This window comes from Carcharodon carcharias, chromosome 10 (genome assembly GCF_017639515.1).
Source record: "Carcharodon carcharias isolate sCarCar2 chromosome 10, sCarCar2.pri, whole genome shotgun sequence".
Taxonomy (NCBI): Eukaryota; Metazoa; Chordata; class Chondrichthyes; order Lamniformes; family Lamnidae; genus Carcharodon; species Carcharodon carcharias.
The window spans coordinates 9447344-9468387 of NC_054476.1; the positions used below are offsets into that span (position 1 = coordinate 9447344).

The 21044-nt window shown below is 44.0% G+C and overlaps 1 protein-coding gene across 2 annotated transcripts in view; it reads right to left on the reverse strand.

The window, feature by feature from the left end:
* Positions 1-21044, reverse strand: part of c10h11orf49 (chromosome 10 C11orf49 homolog) — a 318360-nt gene that overhangs the window by 60872 nt on the left and 236444 nt on the right. For both annotated transcript variants that reach the window (XM_041197973.1, XM_041197972.1), the window contains one exon: positions 6919-7004. In XM_041197973.1, the coding sequence (XP_041053907.1) occupies positions 6919-7004 (86 nt within the window). The remainder of the gene's footprint in view (positions 1-6918; positions 7005-21044) is intronic.

Consider the following 21044-nt stretch of genomic DNA (forward strand, 5'->3'; position numbering starts at 1 on the left):
AGACGTTGGTCAAAATCAACCAGTTGAATCATAGAGTTATACAGCACAGAAACAGACCCTTCGGCTTGTCCTGTCTTTGCCGGCCATCCTACACTCCGGAATTTGTGCTACTGAGCTATTTTATCCTGTCCTTAAAATCTATGTTTTTGTGTGTCTTATGTGTCTTGCACGCATGTGAATAGGGATTTAAGAAGGGGGTAGAGTTTAGGTTATCGAGCTAGAAATTAGCAGTTCAGATTTCTTTCTTTTGCTACTGGTTAAAGACAATTTGCTCGATAAACAGTTATTTACTGATTAAGTTTACAAGCCTGGTGCTTGAATTCTGTTAACCTAAATTAAACAGTTAGGTGGTTTGATCAAACTTTTCACACTTGTCGAGGCTCGGAGAGCAGAGGGGCTTGATATTACAGCGCACTATCCCCAGTGAGTCGTGACATATGTTAAAGAAAAATAATAAAAGTATGTTTCATCGGACAATTAATACTTGTACAGTAAAGGTAATGGTGTTATGCTACAGGGAATATTCCCAACACAGAAGTGGTGGGGGTGGGGTCTTAGAGACAAAAAGGTTGAGAACACCTGGTTTAGACTTAGTAAGGATTCTTCAATCTGATTGGTGAAGGAAAGGCCATTGTTTTCACTGTTCACACAAGCCTCAGATGTCCTGCAGACTGCCTGTTGTTCTTGCTCTAATAATCTCAAATCCCAATATAAACCCAGAGAAAGTCTGTGGGCAGGTGTAGACGCAATAAATGACAAGCACCGGTCACTCACCACTGACCGCAAAATCCGGGACAATATATCACCACTGAAGTATAACAGATGCAAGATCATCTTAGAACAGATGCAATGATATATTAAGAGTTGGAGAAAATAAGTAAATTCTTTAAAGGAACTAGAAAAAAAACTGCAGCAAAATGGAGAGGAGTTATCACAGGCTATGTCTATTCAAGAGCACACTGTGTATGCTACTGTAATTTCAAGCAGAATAATTCAGCAATTTGTGGTGCAGAAATCCATGATGTGTCCTCAAATTAGACATGAACAGCAGACCTTAATTGTCCAGGCAGTAATATTCCTCTCCACTCATCCACCCACTCTCATTTCTCAGCCTTTCTCTCTTACCTACACAAATAGACCCACACACCCACACAGTGCAGAGAAAGTGATGCAATCGTAACAATACCAAAATGAAGATGGCACTAGTGATAGAGTTTTATTTATGATAGGCATCTATAGCTCCAATTTATTCTGGACGAATCAGGGAACACAAAAACTATGGAATTGAAAGCTACTCTTGGCAATGATGACCATGAAACTATAAGGGGAGATGGTGGTTTAGTGGCAATGTCACTAGACTAGTAATCCAGAGGCCCCGACTAATGCGCTGGGGACGTGGGTTCAGATCCCACTATGGCAGCTGAAATTGAAATTCCACCAGTTAAAAACTGGTTTGTTGTAAAAACAAATCCACCTGGTTCACTAATATCCTTTAGGGAAGGAAATCTGCCATCCTTACCTGGTCTGGCTTATATGTAACTCCAGACAAATAGTAACACGGTTGACTCTTAACTGCCCTCTGAAATGGCCTAGCAAGCCACTCACTTCAAGGGCAATTAGGGATGGACAACAAATGCTGGATTTGCCAGTGATGATGTCATCCCATGACTAAAAATAAAGTCAGACTTCATTAATTGTAGCTCACCATTTAATTACCCAAAAAAGGACAATGCGTAAATTGAGAAATTAGGTATATATCTTCTATTTGCATTAGTTATTCCCTCAATTCCTTGAATGTATGCCCTTTCACTATACGTACCTTCTTAGATATGGCTAATTCCTAGATCATGTTAAACTTTTTCATTATCACTAAACTTGTTCATTATGGCCCCCAGAGTGCCATAACTTGCAGTTAGTATATGTTTTCTGGAATATTACGAATACTATATCGCAATGAGCAATACCTCTTACATCTTATTTGCTTTTACCTCTTACATCTTACTTGGCGGGATCAAGAAGCAGTTGAGCACTATATTTACCAACACTGGCTCTAAACAACTAGGATTTTTTCAATCTATTAAAGGTTGTTTGAAGTCTCCTGTTCTCACATGCCCTTTCTTTCCCATCAAAGAACAAAGTATAATTCTCCATATACTGACTTGGTGGTCTATAATGCACCAATCCTGTTAGCTTGAATTTCTTTTGTATGCTGAACTAAAGGAGTTAATGTTGTAGTTTCTTACCTCCCACAGGATTAACTTTAATTTTTAACTTGCCAACTGTTCCTGGCAAATGGGGCTACCCTGTCTTCACTTTAGTCCATTCTCCATAAGCACTCTATAGCCCTGAGAGCTACATTAATTCCCATTCTCTGGATTTAGTCATGTTTCTGATAGTCCCAGCACAATGCAGTTCTCTACTGTCATAACAGCTTCTAGACCCAGTGTTTTACTTCCAATGCTTCCAGGGTTCAGGTACATACATCTTCATTCAGATTTTCCTACTCTCTCTTGTCGGTTCCTGGTCTCCAGTTCATGCTTGCCTTCTCCGGCCATCTGTATCTCCACATGCCAATTAATTGCCTTCCACCCTCACATCTGTTGATATGCCTCCATCCCATATCTCCAGTGTAAATGTTTCTTTAATGCTGTGTCAATGTTTCTCACAAATCTCTTTGTTCTTACCTGGTTTAACTGTAGCTTCTCTCTTCTATGACAGTTCTTTTTACTCTGAAGCACTCAAGTTATTTATGAAGAGAGGTTTATCTCTCACATTCTGTTACCAGCCATTCATTTACTTCCTCATTTTTTTCAAATTCTCTCCTTTTCAGATATTAGAAGCATGCCATAAAATATTCTCCATCATTAGGTTTTGAGCCAATCCTGGCATATGTGACTCTCAAAGCCCTTCTCCTTATGTCATTCAATCAATATGGATTACAGCCATTCCGTTCCTCCCTTTCCCCTACAGTACTCCTTCTAAGCTTTTCTCAATGTTTACACCTTTTGCTTCAAGTAGCTATTTCACTCTCCTGTACTGTCTTTACAACACATGGCTATGTACTTTCCAGAGTAAAGAATTACTTATAACTGCAATCTCTCTGCAGCCTGCATCTCTATTCAGATGGTCCTCTCTGTTTTTTTTGCCTATGGAATCTTATTACCTTCTGCAATGTTGAACAGTGCATCAGTTTGTTAGTATAATATATTGAGCAGTTTCACAGGATGTTCTACCTCTTTTGCTTCTATTAGCAATACCCCTATTTCCTTGCTTTCTTCAGCACTTGTTCTTTGCTCATGACAATGCTATTTTTGCTTTCTACTGACCTCCAACTCCAAGCCCTAAATGTTTATTCTGAGGTCTGACATTAGTCTGACCATATCACTTCTCTAAAACGGCTCAATTATTGAATTCAAGACTATCCATTCAATGTCAAACTCCCCTTTCTTCTGTCTGTCTTTTAAGTTCTTGTACCTGGCACTCTAAGGCAAGGACAATTAGGGATGGGCAATGAAGAGGCATATCAGGATACATCATGGGATTACTGAGACTTGGTCAAGTTGCAGATATAAGTTTTAAAAGTGTTTGCAGTTTAAAAAAAGCTACAATGAATATGACCTTTTGGCCAGGCCTGGAAGCTAATGACTAGCCTTGGGCCGGTCCATGATAAAGCTAACGGAATGTGACCTTTGGGTCAGGATAAAATAAGTTGATGAATGGTCTATGAATATTACTGTATTAAAATGGATTGCTTAACCGCAGGGTCAAGCTGGCATATGCTGCTGAATTAACACAGCAGCAAAATATGAACATAGATAAGCAAAGTTTATGTTTTGAAGTGAACTGTAAACACAGTTTGTACTAAACGTCACGGTGGAGGTGATGAACAGGTCATTCCGTGTTTATGTTGTAAACTCATTTGTAATTGAGGGTGTAACAATTAGACATAGGCTGGGATTTTACGGCCCTGTCAAGGGCGGCGCCCCAGCCAGAAGTCCATTAACCTGCAGCAGAATGATCCCAGGTGGGTGCAGAAAATCCCGACCATAAAAGACAAGAACATTGTGAGTTAATGATGAGTCACCCCAAAGATGGTATATAGAACTGACAAAAACTGTGTAACTTCGAATTGCATTTTAGAGTATCCTGAAAGACCATTTCCCATGTGTGCACATTTATACTAAATAGAGAACTGCTGCTGAACCTACCAACAGTTGACTCTGTGTCGACTATCTTTTAGATACTCCACAACAGGCTATAAGTGCTGACCTTGCCAGTGATGCACACATCCCACGAACAAATAAACAAGGCCACATCTTTCTTTAAGCTTACTGATGATTATAAAAATTTTTGCTACATTTCAGCCCTCAACTGCTGCATCATTGTGAGCTTGCCACAGAAATACACCTAATGTAGTTCATCTTAGTGTAATCTCAAATAAAAATCAAAAATGTCTTAAAAGCTCACCAGGTCAGGCAACATCAGTGGAAAGAAACGTTAATGTTTCCAATCGATGACCTTTCATCATAACAGAATCCTTGCTTTATTATTTTTCAGGTTGCCTCCTTTTAAGGTTTACTGTTTTTAACAACTGGTGTTCCCTTTTGATTTCACTTCTTTCTGATGCCCCTTTTCAACAATTATTTCCCTCAGGTGTTTCCTTCTTGACTGTAAATTAGCCCTCTTTGCCTTTCAATTTACTTTAGGTGTTCCCTTTTTAATTAGTGTATTTAAGAGTATGTTGCCTTTTTAAAAGACTTCTTTCACTTAGTAGTTCCATTTTAGTCTTTTCACTCCGTATGCTTTACCTTCTTTCTTAGATGATTTATGCTGAGCCTGAGGCTTTTTGAATGCTTAATCTCCTACCTGTATTCTCCCCATTGCCAAGTGGATAGGTCCCAATGGGATCCACCTTCTGTTGAATCCTCCACTTTGATGTGTTAGGTGTTGTAATTTCAGAATACAACAGCATTCCAAATTTGCAGCACTTCTGTGATTCACACAGATGTGAACCTCCCACCCAAAACTGTTTCTATGTTTTTTGCTAGCTTGAATAACTGTGAATCATGTTTTACATGCTAATTAGTTATCTGAATGGTGCCATGATGTATATTAGGTGGCTCAGTCAGTTGCTATTAACGTGGAAAGTAAAATGCAAAGCATCGAGATCAGCCACAATCAAGCAAAGCTTAATATGATTCTGAAGTGACCATTTAAGGCAGAAAACAAATCTGAAAGCCATTTTGCTTTGTACCACTCTTGGTGCTTCTTTTAATGTTCATTCATAGCAAGTAATTTTATATTCTCACAGCCAAATTATTTTTTGAATAAATTGAAATCTACTAAAACATAAAACTGAAGGAATAGTTATTTTTAATTTTGCTTGGTTTTCTTTTCATGTAGGCAGGGGAGGTATTCTGGTGTGGCTTAATTGTCCCCACACAACTATGGAGTCCCACATATTTTAATTTACTGAGGACTTCTTCTATAACACAAAAATGAAGCTCAGCATTCTGATGTTCCAAGTGCACATTACTAGAATGGGAGGACATAGCTCTCCACGTTGTTCATTTGTAATCTCAGCTGTGACACCAGGGACAAGTACTTTATGACAGGAAGCAAAGGAAAATGAAAAGGGTTAGCCAACCTGTTTAAGGGTTAGTCATAACAAAACACAAGGGTCAATAGTAGCCTTCATCAGGCTCTGCTGTAGCCTCTGATGGAGGCTCAAGCCTGCTATCTCCCTGGCTTCACTAACAATTTTGGCTGATTTTTAAAAATTAATTTACAGGATGTGGGCCAGCATTTATTGCCCATCCCTAATTGCCCTCCAGAAGGTGGTGGTGAGCTGCCTTCTTGAACCGTTGTAGTCCCTGACTTAATCTTCTTCTTAGGCAGTCCCTCGTGATTAAGGATGACTTGTTTCCACTCCAGTCCGAGGCGTTCTAAAATGGCTGAGCGGTTGAATGTGCGATCTGCTGACTCTGTCACATGCGGGCCAGGTGGTATTTGAAAGGTTGGGTGGATGGTTCGTGCGCTCCCTCTGACGCCTTGACTTCACAGCTGCACATTTTCAAAGTCTCTCGATGTGTTTGGTGCCTTCCCGAAGGAACCTTCTCCATTTTGGTCAGTCACAAGCCAGGGTCTCCCATGAGTCAGTGGGGATGTTTGACCTCTTCAGGAATGCTTTGAAGATATCCTTAAAGCATTTCCACTGTCCCCCTGGGAGTCTCCGGGCGCGTCTGAGTTCCAAGTAGAACAGTTGCTTCAGGAGTCTGGTGTCAGACATGCGAATGGCATGTCCTGTCCAGCAGAGCTGGTTTTGAGTGATTAATACCTCAATGCTGGGCAAGTTGGCTTGGGATTCTCTAATAGCAAATTGTGCTATCACAATATTTGGGACAAATCTTACAGTTTTTTTGAAATCTTGTGAAATTGGCCTTGTTATGATTGTGTGCTCAAGTTAAGGAGTAAATTACCCTACTTAATCTTTCAGTGTTAAAAATATTTTAATGAGAAATCAGAATAAGTCAACCACAATCATGGTTTAAACAGATATATGCCAATTCAGCACAACCTTTAAAAAAAAATAATTGAACCATTGTTATAAAACACTTTTTGTCTCTACTGCTGTATTATCCAGTTAGATATACTTGTTATAGAAATAACAGATATCATCTGTAATTATGAAATATTCCTCTGCAATAATTCTGCAATAAATCAGCTACTTGCTGAGTATCCTCTAAATTCCAGGAGGCTGCTACCATGGATTGTCCATCTATATATCAACCGCTCTATCTTACAGTACATAGGAAGAGAAGTAGGGGATTCAGCTCTTGAGCCTGTTCCAACATTCAGTGAGATCACGGCTGTTCATTCAACCTGGCGAAATGAGTGTGCAATGAGATATGAACTTACCACAGTAGCATAATTGAATCTGGAAGGCGTACAGAAAGTCCATAAATGACATTGGGCAGTCCATTGCGTCATCCATAAGGACAATCCTGCAACAAGTCAAAATAATTAAATAGGGCTTGAGGCATTCTCACATTCACAACATGAGCAACATAATTAAGTTAGCACTGGTGGTAAAATAAAATCTTTTTGAAATAATTGCCTATTTTAAAGCAACCTCTTTGCCAAACATATTGAACTACAATGACACTTATTCATTGGTTAATTACTTTCAATGCTAAATCAGTAAGCATAACTACTGATATTATTAGTTGATATGCATAGTCTAACAAGCATAATGAACTACATCATATCAGGCAACATAGAAAATAAAATAGCTTACTCTTGTTAATAATTAATGTATATTTCTGAAACTGCTGAATAATTAAAAGTGTATATAGGAATGTAATAAATAATTTATTTCAGCAACAAAGTGAAAAATATTATAATTAGATTTTTTTTTTACAGTGGCTTGCCAAACAGAGTTAATAGTTAATATTGTACATTGGAAAGTGCAGTATTTTTATTATGGCTCAGATCTTCCAGGTCAGCAGTGAGGCCAAGACGCACACACACTGTTGACTATGATTTAAACTGCAGCCTTACCTTATTGCTTTTCTAACAGACTCCCTGTGCTGGCTGCAGGATGCAGCTATCATCAGAGAGGGCCATGAAGGTTACTGCTAAGGTGCCTCTTTGATATCAGGAGTGAAAAGAAGATCTCTTGAGGTCCAGCAGCCTTGCAGTGTTGCGAGGCTGGGTGACACAGGGTGCCATGGTCCCTGCCCTCCCTGGCTAAAAAGTCAGGGTGAGGAAGCCTACCCACAGGAAGAGCGGCTGCCCCATGTATTTTTGCTGGAGGCGGGACAGGAAGTCCCGCTTCCGAGAACTGCCAATCAATTAGAGGCTGGCAGCGCCAACGTGGGCAGTGGCCACTACCGGTACTGCGCTTGGGCGGTGAAGAGGTGAGCTGCGCTGGATCGGAACTTTTAGAGTGTTTCGGGGTCGGCCAGTGGGGGGAGGGTTGGGCTGGAATTTGAGAGGACACGAGGGTTGGGGGGGACAACCTGGGAGGTTGAGCTTGGGAAGAGACTGTCTGATGGACCCAGGGAGCCAGTTAAGGAGGGTGCCCCCACAAATCAACCCGTGGAGGAAAACTTGCCAGGTTAACTGCTTGGGATAGGCCTCTCCCGCGTTGGGCAGGAGTGGGATGAGGCCCTTAGGTGGACATTAATTGGCTAACTGGTGGGCAAGCTGTCTGACGCCACCCCTGATGCTGGTATAATCATGGAGAGAGCAGGGGCAGGCAGGTAGGTGAGGCTCCACAAATATCGTCCTCCTCAAAAATGGACAAACGAGATCAAGAGGTGTGGTCAGAGTGACTGCCCTCGGTATCAGGACAGCATTTGACTGAGTGTGGCATCAAGAATCCCTAGCAAAATTGTGGTCAATGGGAATCAGTGTGGAAACTCTCCACTAGTTGCAGTCATACCTAGCATAAAGGAAGATGATCATGGTTGTTGGAGGTCAATTATTTCAGTCAGAAAACATCGTTGCAGGAGTTCCTCAAGATAGTGTCTTCAGCACAACCATCTTTAGCTGCTTCATCAATGGCCTTCCTTCCACCATAAGGTCAGAAGTGGGGATGTTCACTGACGATTGCACAATGTTCAGCACCATTCGCAGTCCGTGTTCATCTGCAGTGAGACCTGGACAGCGTGCAAGCTTGGGCTGTTAAGTGTCAAGTAACATTTGTGCCACACAAGTGCCAGGCAATGGCAATGACCACCTCCGAGAAGAGAGAATCTAACCATCGCCCCTTGACATTCAATGGCACTACCATCACTGAATCCCCCACTATCAACATCCTGGGGGTTACCATTGACCAGAAACTGAACTGAACCAGTCCTGTAAATACAGTGGCTACAAGGGTAGGTCTGATGCTAGGAATCCTGTGACGAGTAACTCACCTCCCGACTCCCCATTGCCTGTCTGCCATCTACAAGGCTCAAATCAAGAATGTGATGGAATACTCTCCAGTAGACTGGATGAGTGCAGTTCCAACAACACTTACCATCGAGGAAAAAGCAGCCTGCTAATTGGCACCTCATCCACCACCTTAAACAGTCACTCCCTCCACCTCCGATGCACCGTCACAGCAGTGTGTACCATCAACAAGATGCACTGCAACAACTCAACAAGGGTCCTTCAACAACACCTTCCAAACCCGCGACCTCTATCACCTAGAAGGACAGAGACACCACCACCTGCAAGTACCCCTCCAAGCCACACACCATCCTGAGTTGAAACTATATCACCGTTCATTCACTGTTGCTGGGTCAAAATCCTGGAACTCCCTCCAGAACATCACTGTGAGTGTTCCTAAATCACATGGACTGCAGCAGTTCAAGATCGCAGCTCCTCACCACCTTCTCAAGAGCAATTAGGGATGGGCAATAAACGCTGACTCAGCCAGTGACGTTCACACCCTGTGAAAGAAAAAAAAGCATTGCCAGGTCCACTCTGCTCCAGTCAGCAGGATGCGTATGACAGTAATTATTGTTCCAGTCTTATATGCGGTTGCCAATTAATTCATGTTGAAAGCAGGTGATCTTCCTTTTGGTCCATACTTCAGAAGAATGAATTCAGAGTAAAGGGTCAACATCAGAAGCATACATGATGCTGATGTAATAATGATGTCAGGTACATAACTAAGAAGTAAGAGAGATCTGGGTGGAGGAAAAGCTCCAACCCAGTGTGGAGGTCCATGTGTGTAAATACTTGATTTAAGTTAAGAATAATGACTTTCAGAAACTGCAGCCTCGAGCAGCATACTTCAGAGAGTAGACAATCCCTGTCTAGACCACAACCACACAATGAAACATGGTGGCAGTGTGTAAAAGACCCAGCAAACCTTTTCCATCAAGGCTGAAGGAGCGCTTAGGATGGACTTACTTGAAATTAAGGGGAAAAGCTTCCTTATTGTCACTGATTACTACTCATGATAGAATGAAGTAAAAAAGTAAACAGATTGCATAGTATCACAGCAGAAACATCCAATCCCTCAAGAGAATTTATGCAAAACATGGCAAAACATCTAAAGGGTAATGGTCAATGGATATTTTTGCAAATGGAAAGCAGTTTCTAGTGGTGTTCCACAGGGCTCAGTGTTGGGGCCCTTGCTGTTTGTGGCATATATTAATGACTTAGACTTAAATGTGGGAGGCAGGATTGGGAAATTTGTAATGACACAAAAATTGGCTGTGTAGTTGATAGTGAAGAGGTTGGCTGTCGACTCCAGAATGACATCAATGGTTTGTTCAGTGGGCTGAAAAGTGGCAAATGGAATTCAATCTGGAGAAGTGTGAGGTAATGCATTTTGGGAGGGCAAACAAAGCAAGGGAATACTCAATAAACAAAAATATATTCAGAGGGGATGTGAGAGACTTGGAGTGCATGTCCAAAGGTCCTGGAAGGTGGCAGGACAGGTGGATAAGGTGGTAAAGAAAACATATGGAATGCTTTCTTTTAATGGATGAGATATTGAATACAAAAGCAGGGATGTAATGATGGAACTGTATAAAACAATGGTTAGGCCAAAGCTGGAATTTTGTGTACAATTCTGGTCACCACATTACAGGAAGGACATCATTGCTTTGGAGGGAGTACAGAGGAGATTTACAAGAATGTTGACAGGGCTTGAAAATTGCAGCTATGAAGAAAGATTGGATAGGCTAGGGTTGTTTTCCTTAGAACAGAGGAGGCTGATGGGTGACCTAATTGAGATGTATAAGATTGTGAGGTGCCTGGGTAGGGTGGACAGGAAGGGCTGCTACCCTTGACTGAGGGGCTGATTACACGGGGCATAGATTTAAGGCGATTGGTAGAAGGATTAGAGAGGACATGAGGAAAGAATTTTGCACCCAGAGGGCGGTGGGCGTCTGGAATTCACTGCCTAAATTGGTGGTAGAGGCTGAAATGCTCAACCCATTTAAAAGATACCTGGATCTGCACCTGAAGTGCTGTAACCGGCGAGGCTACTGACCAGGTGCTGGAAAGCGGGATTAAAATGAGCAGCTAGTTTCCTTTTTTTTTCCTCTTTTTTTTGGCTGGCACAGACATGATGGGCTGAATGGCCTCTTTCTGTGCCGTAACTTTTCTATGGTTCTATGGCGGCCCAGACATCGTAGTGTCTGATGATGGGCCGCAATTTGCTAATAAGCTATGCCACGATTTCGCAAACAAACATTGCTTTGCGCATGTAACCAGTTCACCCCATATCCTCAGGTGAATGGAGAAGCTGAGAGAGGGGTATGAGCCAACAAAGATTTATTGAAGAACAATGAAGATTCTAATCTAGTTTTTCTGAGTTATTGGTCCTCACCACTACAAAATGGTTTCTCACCATCAGAGTTACTAATGGGTAAGAGATTGAGAACACAGTTTCCATTTCTAGAAAAAATTTCAAACCCAATATTACCACAAGCGACCACGAGAGGATACAACAGCGTGTGGGAGAACAGGGAAGCAATCAGGCTCAGAACTTTTATCACAGGCATAGGGCACATAAGTTACCAGTGCTGAAACCTGTGGAGAGAATATGGGTCCGAGACCAACAGAGGGAAGGTACAATCATTGAAAAAGCTCCACAACCAAGATCATACAGGGTTGAGCCAGGCCAGGCTGTCATAAGGAGAAACCGCAGCACCTTGGTATCCTTGAAGAGAAAGCCAAGGGGTTTAGTATGCAGATCATGAAGAAGAGGAAAGACCTACTACAAACTCTATAGTCACCCAGGAGAAGAATATTCACACCAACAGAAAGAAGACTACTGAATATTCTCGACCTCAAAAGGAGGACAGGACCAGATCAGAGAGATTGGTCAAGGCACCTCAGAGTCTAACCCTGGGAAGTCTGAGACTTTGTGGGGAGATGTAGGAGGGTGTAAATATGATGCGGGTAAAGGTTTGGGGGGGAGATGTAGAGTAAGGGGTTAACGTCAGAAGCATACATAATGCTGATGTAATAATGATGTCAGGTCACATGATTGAGAAGTAATAGAGATCTGGAAGAAGGAGAAGTTCCAAACTCGTGTAGACGTCCATGTGTGTAAATACTTGATGTAAATAAAGAGTAATGGTTCTGAGAAACTACAAACTTGAGCAGCATACTTTGGGAGAGTAGACAATCCCCAAGATCCCATCTAGACCCCTGACTACACAATGGAACAGTGAGCTGTGATAATTGGTTCTTAAGGCCCATTCTGCTGCTTGAATAATGGAGCACATAGTGTTGCTTTAAGATATGAAGAGCAGAGGGAACAAGGCCAGAATCTTCTGCCCTCCCCAGAGTCAGGTTTGTGGAGTGGGAGCATTTAATCAGGTGGGAGGATGGTAAGTGGGGACCTGACCACCTTCCTGCCTCCACTCCAATTGTGTCCATGACAGGGAGGTCCATGGATGGCTTTCTGTTGCCAATTGAGGCTGTCACTGGTATAATCCAGTGGCAATGGGGATCTCACCTTGCGGGAAGCATGACAAGTAAGCCCTTGTGGGCTCCCAGAGGGGCCCTTGTGGGCTTCCAGAGGGACCCTTGTTCAAATTAGTGCCAGATCAGGCCAAGTGCAGGTGCAGCAGAGCTCAGATGAAGCAACATCACACCTTACAAGTGCACCCTCCACCAGCACAGATCCTGTCACATTGATGGGTCCTTATACATGACTAGTTAGGTGTGTTTGAAGGTCTGAGATTCATAAATAAAAGATGGATGAAGTCCGACTTGGTGGGAATCTGCAGAAACTATTCCAGAAACTGATTACAGATATCCAAGGTGGTTGTTGCCTCAGCTGAGGAGAATCCATGATTCCCTCTGACTGCATGATCCACCACAGTGGAGGAATCCATCACAGCAGAGCAGCAGATTAGGTTAAAGAACAACCAAGTACTAGAAGAATCAAGGGAACCCATGCTATGCAGGAGATCGGAAAGTTTAAATATCAAATTTTTAAGGGTTGTGTGCTTGCCCAGTCTACAGGCTGCCATGATAAGAAATCAAAGTAATAAAAGTAAATCAGAACCCAAACCAGCCGCTAATGCAGCATGCAATACTATGTCAGAACGGCCATCTGTATGTTATGGTATGTTGTGATTTGTAACTTCTGGATAAAGTATGGTATAAGGCAGCTGCTTGCTAAATGCCTCAGTTTGAGACTTTACTCGTTTTGGTGAAAATCCCCAGTAGGTCGAACTCGAGAATTTCATCCATCTTTTATTTATGAATCTCAGACCACCAGACACACCTAACTAATCATGCACAAGGACCCACCAATGTGACTGGATCTGCGCTGGTGGAGGATGCACTTGTGAAGTCTGGTGGTGCTTTATCTGAGCTCTGCTGCGCCTGCACTTGGCCTGGTGGTGGTGGTGAGGAAGATGATTTCATTGCTTCCGTGTCTGGTCCTACGGGAGACACAAGGAGAGATTGTGAGAACTAGCGTTGGAGAGAGCAGAAACTTCTGCCGTGCTGACGCTTCACAATGCAACTCAGTTTTTGGCATGCTGTTGGACCAGGGTGAGTGCAATGCACCCCATCAATGAACTCATCGCCCACTGGAATCACCATCTCCACCACAGATCCTATTCTGCCTTGCCCGACTGTCTCATTGTCACAACCCTGGAGATGTCCATGGTTCCCCACTCCATGGTGGTGATACCATGTTGGAAAGGAACTCTTCCGCCAGCCTTCTTGCAGGCATTGTGAGCTTGTACAGTGCGTTAAACAGACCCTTAATGTAACTATTCACTCAACTTATCCCTTTAATTTAGAGGTATAACCATCTGGAACAGCCAAATCAGTTAAGTAACAACCTGCAAATCCTTCCAACACACGCCATAGGCAGGCACTAAGAGCGGGAGAGATTACTGGTCAACCATGTGATGGAAAGAACGTTGGAGCCTCGACCATCACGATCCATAGCTCCAGACGACAACATGCATGTAAAAGTGCCTGTTGCCATAGCAACTCAGACTCCTTGAATCAACTACAACACACCACCAACCATCTGGAAACAATTCAGTTTGAAGGTCATTTTTACCTTTCTAACGATGAATATTAGGATTGCATGAAGTCCTGCATTTTCTTTTAAAAAAATCAGACGATTTGCACGTTAGCTCTGGTTTGAAGTTAGGGCATCATTCAGAGGACACCAAATTAATTATTTAAAGGGCTGGGATTATATCATTTCCTCAATGCAAATCTGTGCTTTCTTTTCCCCTCCAATTTTCTTCCCTCATCTCCTCATGATTCACTTTCAGCCACAGGTCCATACCTCCCAACATTGCTTCCACCTCCAATTCCTTTGCTCAGTGTAGACACTGAGTGCCAACATGCTATTAAATGTCAGGGGTGAGATGTAAATCTAATTTGATCTTCACTTGGGGGGAGGTTGAAGGCTTCCTTTATGTCCTTGGGGGTGTGGAGTGGGGCACACTCCTACTCCCTCTGAGCACCATGATGTGCTAACAGAGACACTCACCATGGGAAGTTGGCAGCTCCTGCCTTGATCAGCTCCAGACGCCCCATGGGTGAAAAATACTACCCCACCGCCTCCACCAATTACAATGAAATTTAAATTGTGGCACCGGCTATCCATCTATAAGCGGGCATTCCCAGCAGGATGACGATCAGGGTAGGGAACCTTGACTGTTCTCTTACTATCTAACGCAGTCAGACTGTCACTGAACCTGGCTACTGGTGCAGATCAGGGATCAAGCCTGAGATCTTTATGATCATTGTTCCCCAGTACCACAGCACATTTGTCCATTGAGTGGAGGGGGGCTGGGGGTGTGTGGGTGGGGGAGGGTGGGGGGGGGTGGTTAATGGGGTGGGGGAGCAGAGGGTGTAGCCTTGCTATGTGTTATGGTGACATAAATTTTGTAATTTAACATGCCAACATAGCTATTTAGGAATGGTCTCCAAGTGTGCTTGGGCACTTCTCACTGAAATAAATTAAACTAATCTCAATGCAAACCATGGAAAGCTGACAAACACTAGCTATGCCAAATGGCTCTGACTTTAATTTAGGAAGAGTTCACTTGTCCGTCTGTGTGCAGGATGGAAAGGACAGCTGAAAATGCCAATAAACCTTGTCAGATCTTGCCACTCTCTGCTTGTACAGTGATAAGAACATGTCTCCTGTTTAGATTTGCCATAGTGTATGTGGCACGATTGCGCCTAATCGTATCTCCAAAAAGAGTCAAAGCCTTTTCAAGTGAATGTTGGCCTCACCAGCAGTGCCCATGTCCCGTGAAAGAATAAAAAAAAACACGGTAACAGTCTCCCGTGGGCCATGATCTTAATCCGTCCAACTCCTCCACACAACCCCACCCCACCCCCCCCACCCCCCACCCCCTCCCGGGTGAGAGGGTTAGGGGTGGTGTTAAATTATCAGGATCAGCAACCTGACCCATTCTACCCCAGTTTTAAATTTTAAAGTGATAAAATCCAACCATGGATGAAATGGCCGCAAAACACTTAATTAACATGGCAAAGATACAGCTTGATATCATAATTGGTGCCACAATTTAAATTTCATAGTAAACTGGGGAGGGCCTTACCTGTGGGATGCCTGGCAGCTGATCAAGACAGGAGCTGCTGGCTTCCCATGGTAAGTGTCTTTTAGCACATCATGATGCTCAGTGGGAGTAGGAGTGCTCCCCACTCCACACCCCAGGGCCCGTAAAGGGAGCCTTCAGCCTCCCCCAGTAGGGTTGCCAACCCTCCAGGATTGGACTGGAGTCTCCAGGAATTGAAGGTCAATCTCCAGGACACTGCTGTGTGCAACCCTGGAGAGAAATCATCAGGGCATTAAAAAATATTGTTCCTTTTTGTCATTTTCTTTGAACATTTCTCTTTATCAGGTATAAAAATATTGAAAGTGAGAAAAAAGTGGCTGACAAACAAGCATCATCCAATTGGGAAATGAGTCTTTTTGCTTTCCAGTTGGCACAGGAAAGCAGTACATCACAAGAATGGATGTGTTGGCTGACAAATGACTAGAGAATGGGAGCAAGTCATGTGATGAAACCTCCAGGAATATATTTATTCACAGTTGGCAACTTTACCCCCAGCCCTGCCAATCGGACACCTCTTCCCCCTTGCCCTCCCACTTTCTAGCCTTCCCCAAAACCCCACCCAATCTCAACTCACAGCTGACGCTCCCTCCCCGCTGTTGGGGGCCACCTCCACTGGTCCCCAGATGCTAACTCCTGTCTCTACTGATCTTCTTACCCATCACCAGGCTGTATAGGGCTGGTTGTCAGGTGGGAGGTGACCCTACAATACGATGGATATTAAAGGCAGGGTCTCTTTGTCCCCTGCCTAGTAAGGTTCTTTGGCCGATTTCAGCCTCGCCCAAATATTCCCTGTCTCCCCTTTAATATAAGGGGCCATGGATTCAGAGTGAGATTCTAGCACAGGATTACAGTGATAGACATCTTTATAAAAAGAAGCAAATTGTTCTGGTTTGCTATGACTCTATGTAACAGGGGCTGATACATTGAATAACTGCGTAGTAGATAAAAGTTACACGTGTACCTTTAATCAGTCTTATTTGTACTTTTTGTACCCACACACATATAATTAAACATATACTTGGCTCGAGTCATTTCACCCTCAGCCATTCCAAAACAGTTCTGCATTTTGTTCGCAATACCACTTAAAAAGTACGGAACCACATCAAAAGATCCATTGCCTTTTGCTCAATTCAGCAAATAGCAAAGAAAGAACCCTTCCAAAAGCAAAGAAAAATCCTCCACAACTTATAATGTTCTGTGAAATCAGAACATAAATTACTTCAATTGTTTACACCAGTAACAATATGTGCAAGCTGCATAAGCTGACTTACTGCAGTGAAATAAATACAGGTGCAGCAGCTGTGTTTGGAACAAAACAGTCTTAAGTTCAACTTTAATTTTAAACTCAGGTAATGCCACCCAGAGAGCTATTTCTGCTACGCCTTTTATTATCTATGGCCCAGAAACATACCAGGCCAGGTTTTGCTGTAGCAGGCCACCTGCAGTGTGCCCTGTTGGTTAGAATTGTTTTTGCGCGTTTGGGTTTCAAAATTTTGTTATATATACTGGGCTAGATCTTGCTGGAGTAGGGCATCTTGAGACATGCCCGCTTAGGCTTATTTATGCACACTTAGGTTTTAAAAGTTTTTGTTAACAGAGTTATTTGAAGCACGAGCTGGTAACAGTCTCCTTCTTCTTAGACAGTCCCTTGGGATTGAGGAGGACTTGCTTCAATTCCGGCTCGATGGGTTCTGAGATGGCTGATAAGTCCCAATGCGTGATGTGTGGACTCTGCCATGTGCGGAGCAGGTGGTGATTGAAGGGTCGGGCAGATGAGGTGTTCAGAGGTTCACACACTCTGCCCGAAACCTCGACTTCGCCTCTGCCTGCTCTCGATGTGCTCGGTACCGTGCCAAATAAACCTTCGCCACTTTGGTCAGCACAAGCCAGGGTCTCCCATGAGTGGACAGGGGTGTTTGACCTCATCAGGGATGCTTTGAGAACATCCCTAAAGCGATTCCACTGATCTTCTGGGAATATCCTGGTGTGACCGAGTCCTGAGCAGAGCAGTTGCTTTAGGAATCTGAAGCCAGGCATATGAATGACATGTCCCGCCCAGCGGAGCTGGTTTTGAGTGATTAGCGCCTTGATGTTGGGAAAGTTGGTTGTGGAGAATGTTGTGAGGAATCTGAAACCTTGGTGAACAATGGGATAACAGTGTACCTCTTTATCAAATGAGATAAAATAAGTGGGTTAAAACCTCCACTCAATTAGCCAACAGGAGAATTTTGATCCACAAGAACATATGAGATAGGAGCAGGAGTATTGGACATAGGGCCCATTGAGCCTGCTCTGCCATTCAATATGATCACAGCTGAACATCTACATCAATTCTTAGTTCCTGCACAATCCTCATAGCTCATGATAAAACAGCAAGACTTCAGGGGCCAAAACTTTGGCAGCTCGGGAGACAAAAAATCGAGAGTTCAGGAGATAAAACAGCGAGAGCTCAGGAGATAAAACTGCGAGAGTTCAGGAAATAAAACAGCGAGAGTTCAGGAGATAAAACTGCAGGGGCTTTGGGATAAAGCAGCGAGAGCTCAGGAGATAAAACAGTGGGGGCTTTGGGATAAAGCAGCGAGAGCTCAGGAGATAAAACAGTGGGGGCTTTGGGATAAAGAAGCGAGAGCTCAGGAGATAAAACTGCAGGGGCTTTGGGATAAAACAGCGAGAGCTCAGGAGATAAAACAGTGGGGGCTTTGGGATAAAGCAGCGAGAGCTCAGGAGATAAAACTGCAGGGGCTTTGGGATAAAACAGCGAGAGCTCAGGAGATAAAACTGCAGGGGTTTTGGGATAAAGCAGCGAGAGCTCAGGAGATAAAACAGTGGGGGCTTTGGGATAAAGCAGCGAGAGTTCAGGAGATAAAACTGCAGGGGCTTTGGGATAAAGCAGCGAGAGTTCAGGAGATAAAACAGTGGGGGCTTTGGGATAAAGCAGCGAGAGCTCAGGAGATAAAACTGCAGGGGCTTTGGGATAAAACAGCGAGAGCTCAGGAGATAAAACTGCAGGGGCTTTGGGATAAAGCAGCGAGAGTTCAGGAGATAAAACAGTGGGGGCTTTGGGATAAAGCAGCGAGAGTTCAGGAGATAAAACAGTGGGGGCTTTGGGATAAAGCAGCGAGAGTTCAGGAGATAAAACAGTGGGGGCTTTGGGATAAGACAGCGAGAGCTCAGGAGATAAAACAGTGGGGGCTTTGGGATAAAGCAGCGAGAGTTCAGGAGATAAAACTGCAGGGGCTTTGGGATAAAACAGCGAGAGCTCAGGAGATAAAACTGCAGGGGCTTTGGGATAAAACAGCGAGAGCTCAGGAGATAAAACAGTGGGGGCTTTGGGATAAGACAGCGAGAGCTCAGGAGATAAAACAGTGGGGGCTTTGGGATAAAACAGCGAGAGTTCAGGAGATAAAACAGTGGGGGCTTTGGGATAAGACAGCGAGAGCTCAGGAGATAAAACAGTGGGGGCTTTGGGATAAAACAGCGAGAGTTCAGGAGATAAAACAGTGGGGGCTTTGGGATAAAGCAGCGAGAGCTCAGGAGATAAAACAGTGGGGGCTTTGGGATAAAGCAGCGAGAGATCAGGAGATAAAACAGTGGGGGCTTTGGGATAAAACAGCGAGAGTTCAGGAGATAAAACAGTGGGGGCTTTGGGATAAAGCAGCGAGAGTTCAGGAGATAAAACAGTGGGGGCTTTGGGATAAAGCAGCGAGAGTTCAGGAGATAAAACAGTGGGGGCTTTGGGATAAAGCAGCGAGAGCTCAGGAGATAAAACTGCAGGGGCTTTGGGATAAAGCAGCGAGAGTTCAGGAGATAAAACAGTGGGGGCTTTGGGATAAAGCAGCGAGAGCTCAGGAGATAAAACTGCAGGGGCTTTGGGATAAAGCAGCGAGAGCTCAGGAGATAAAACTGCAGGGGCTTTGGGATAAAGCAGCGAAAGCTCAGGAGATAAAACAGTGGGGGCTTTGGGATAAAGCAGCGAGAGCTCAGGAGATAAAACTGCAGGGGCTTTGGGATAAAGCAGCGAGAGCTCAGGAGATAAAACAGTGGGGGCTTTGGGATAAAGCAGCGAGAGTTCAGGAGATAAAACTGCAGGGGCTTTGGGATAAAACAGCGAGAGCTCAGGAGATAAAACTGCAGGGGCTTTGGGATAAAACAGCGAGAGCTCAGGAGATAAAACAGTGGGGGCTTTGGGATAAGACAGCGAGAGCTCAGGAGATAAAACAGTGGGGGCTTTGGGATAAAACAGCGAGAGTTCAGGAGATAAAACAGTGGGGGCTTTGGGATAAAGCAGCGAGAGCTCAGGAGATAAAACAGTGGGGGCTTTGGGATAAAGCAGCGAGAGCTCAGGAGATAAAACTGCAGGGGCTTTGGGATAAAACAGCGAGAGCTCAGGAGATAAAACAGTGGGGGCTTTGGGATAAAGCAGCGAGAGCTCAGGAGATAAAACTGCAGGGGCTTTGGGATAAAACAGCGAGAGTTCAGGAGATAAAACAGTGGGGGCTTTGGGATAAAGCAGCGAGAGTTCAGGAGATAAAACAGTGGGGGCTTTGGGATAAAGCAGCGAGAGTTCAGGAGATAAAACAGTGGGGGCTTTGGGATAAAACAGCGAGAGCTCAGGAGATAAAACAGTGGGGGCTTTGGGATAAGACAGCGAGAGCTCAGGAGATAAAACAGTGGGGGCTTTGGGATAAAACAGCGAGAGCTCAGGAGATAAAACAGTGGGGGCTTTGGGATAAAACAGCGAGAGTTCAGGAGATAAAACAGTGGGGGCTTTGGGATAAAGCAGCGAGAGCTCAGGAGATAAAACAGTGGGGGCTTTGGGATAAAGCAGCGAGAGATCAGGAGATAAAACAGTGGGGGCTTTGGGATAAAGCAGCGAGAGCTCAGGAGATAAAACAGTGGGGGCTTTGGGATAAAGCAGCGAGAGATCAGGAGATAAAACAGTGGGGGCTTTGGGATAAAACAGCGAGAGTTCAGGAGATAAAACAGTGGGGGCTTTGGGATAAAGCAGCGAGAGTTCAGGAGATAAAACAGTGGGGGCTTTGGGATAAAGCAGCGAGAGTTCAGGAGATAAAACAGTGGGGGCTTTGGGATAAAGCAGCGAGAGCTCAGGAGATAAAACTGCAGGGGCTTTGGGATAAAGCAGCGAGAGTTCAGGAGATAAAACAGTGGGGGCTTTGGGATAAAGCAGCGAGAGCTCAGGAGATAAAACTGCAGGGGCTTTGGGATAAAGCAGCGAGAGCTCAGGAGATAAAACTGCAGGGGCTTTGGGATAAAGCAGCGAAAGCTCAGGAGATAAAACAGTGGGGGCTTTGGGATAAAGCAGCGAGAGCTCAGGAGATAAAACTGCAGGGGCTTTGGGATAAAGCAGCGAGAGCTCAGGAGATAAAACAGTGGGGGCTTTGGGATAAAGCAGCGAGAGTTCAGGAGATAAAACTGCAGGGGCTTTGGGATAAAACA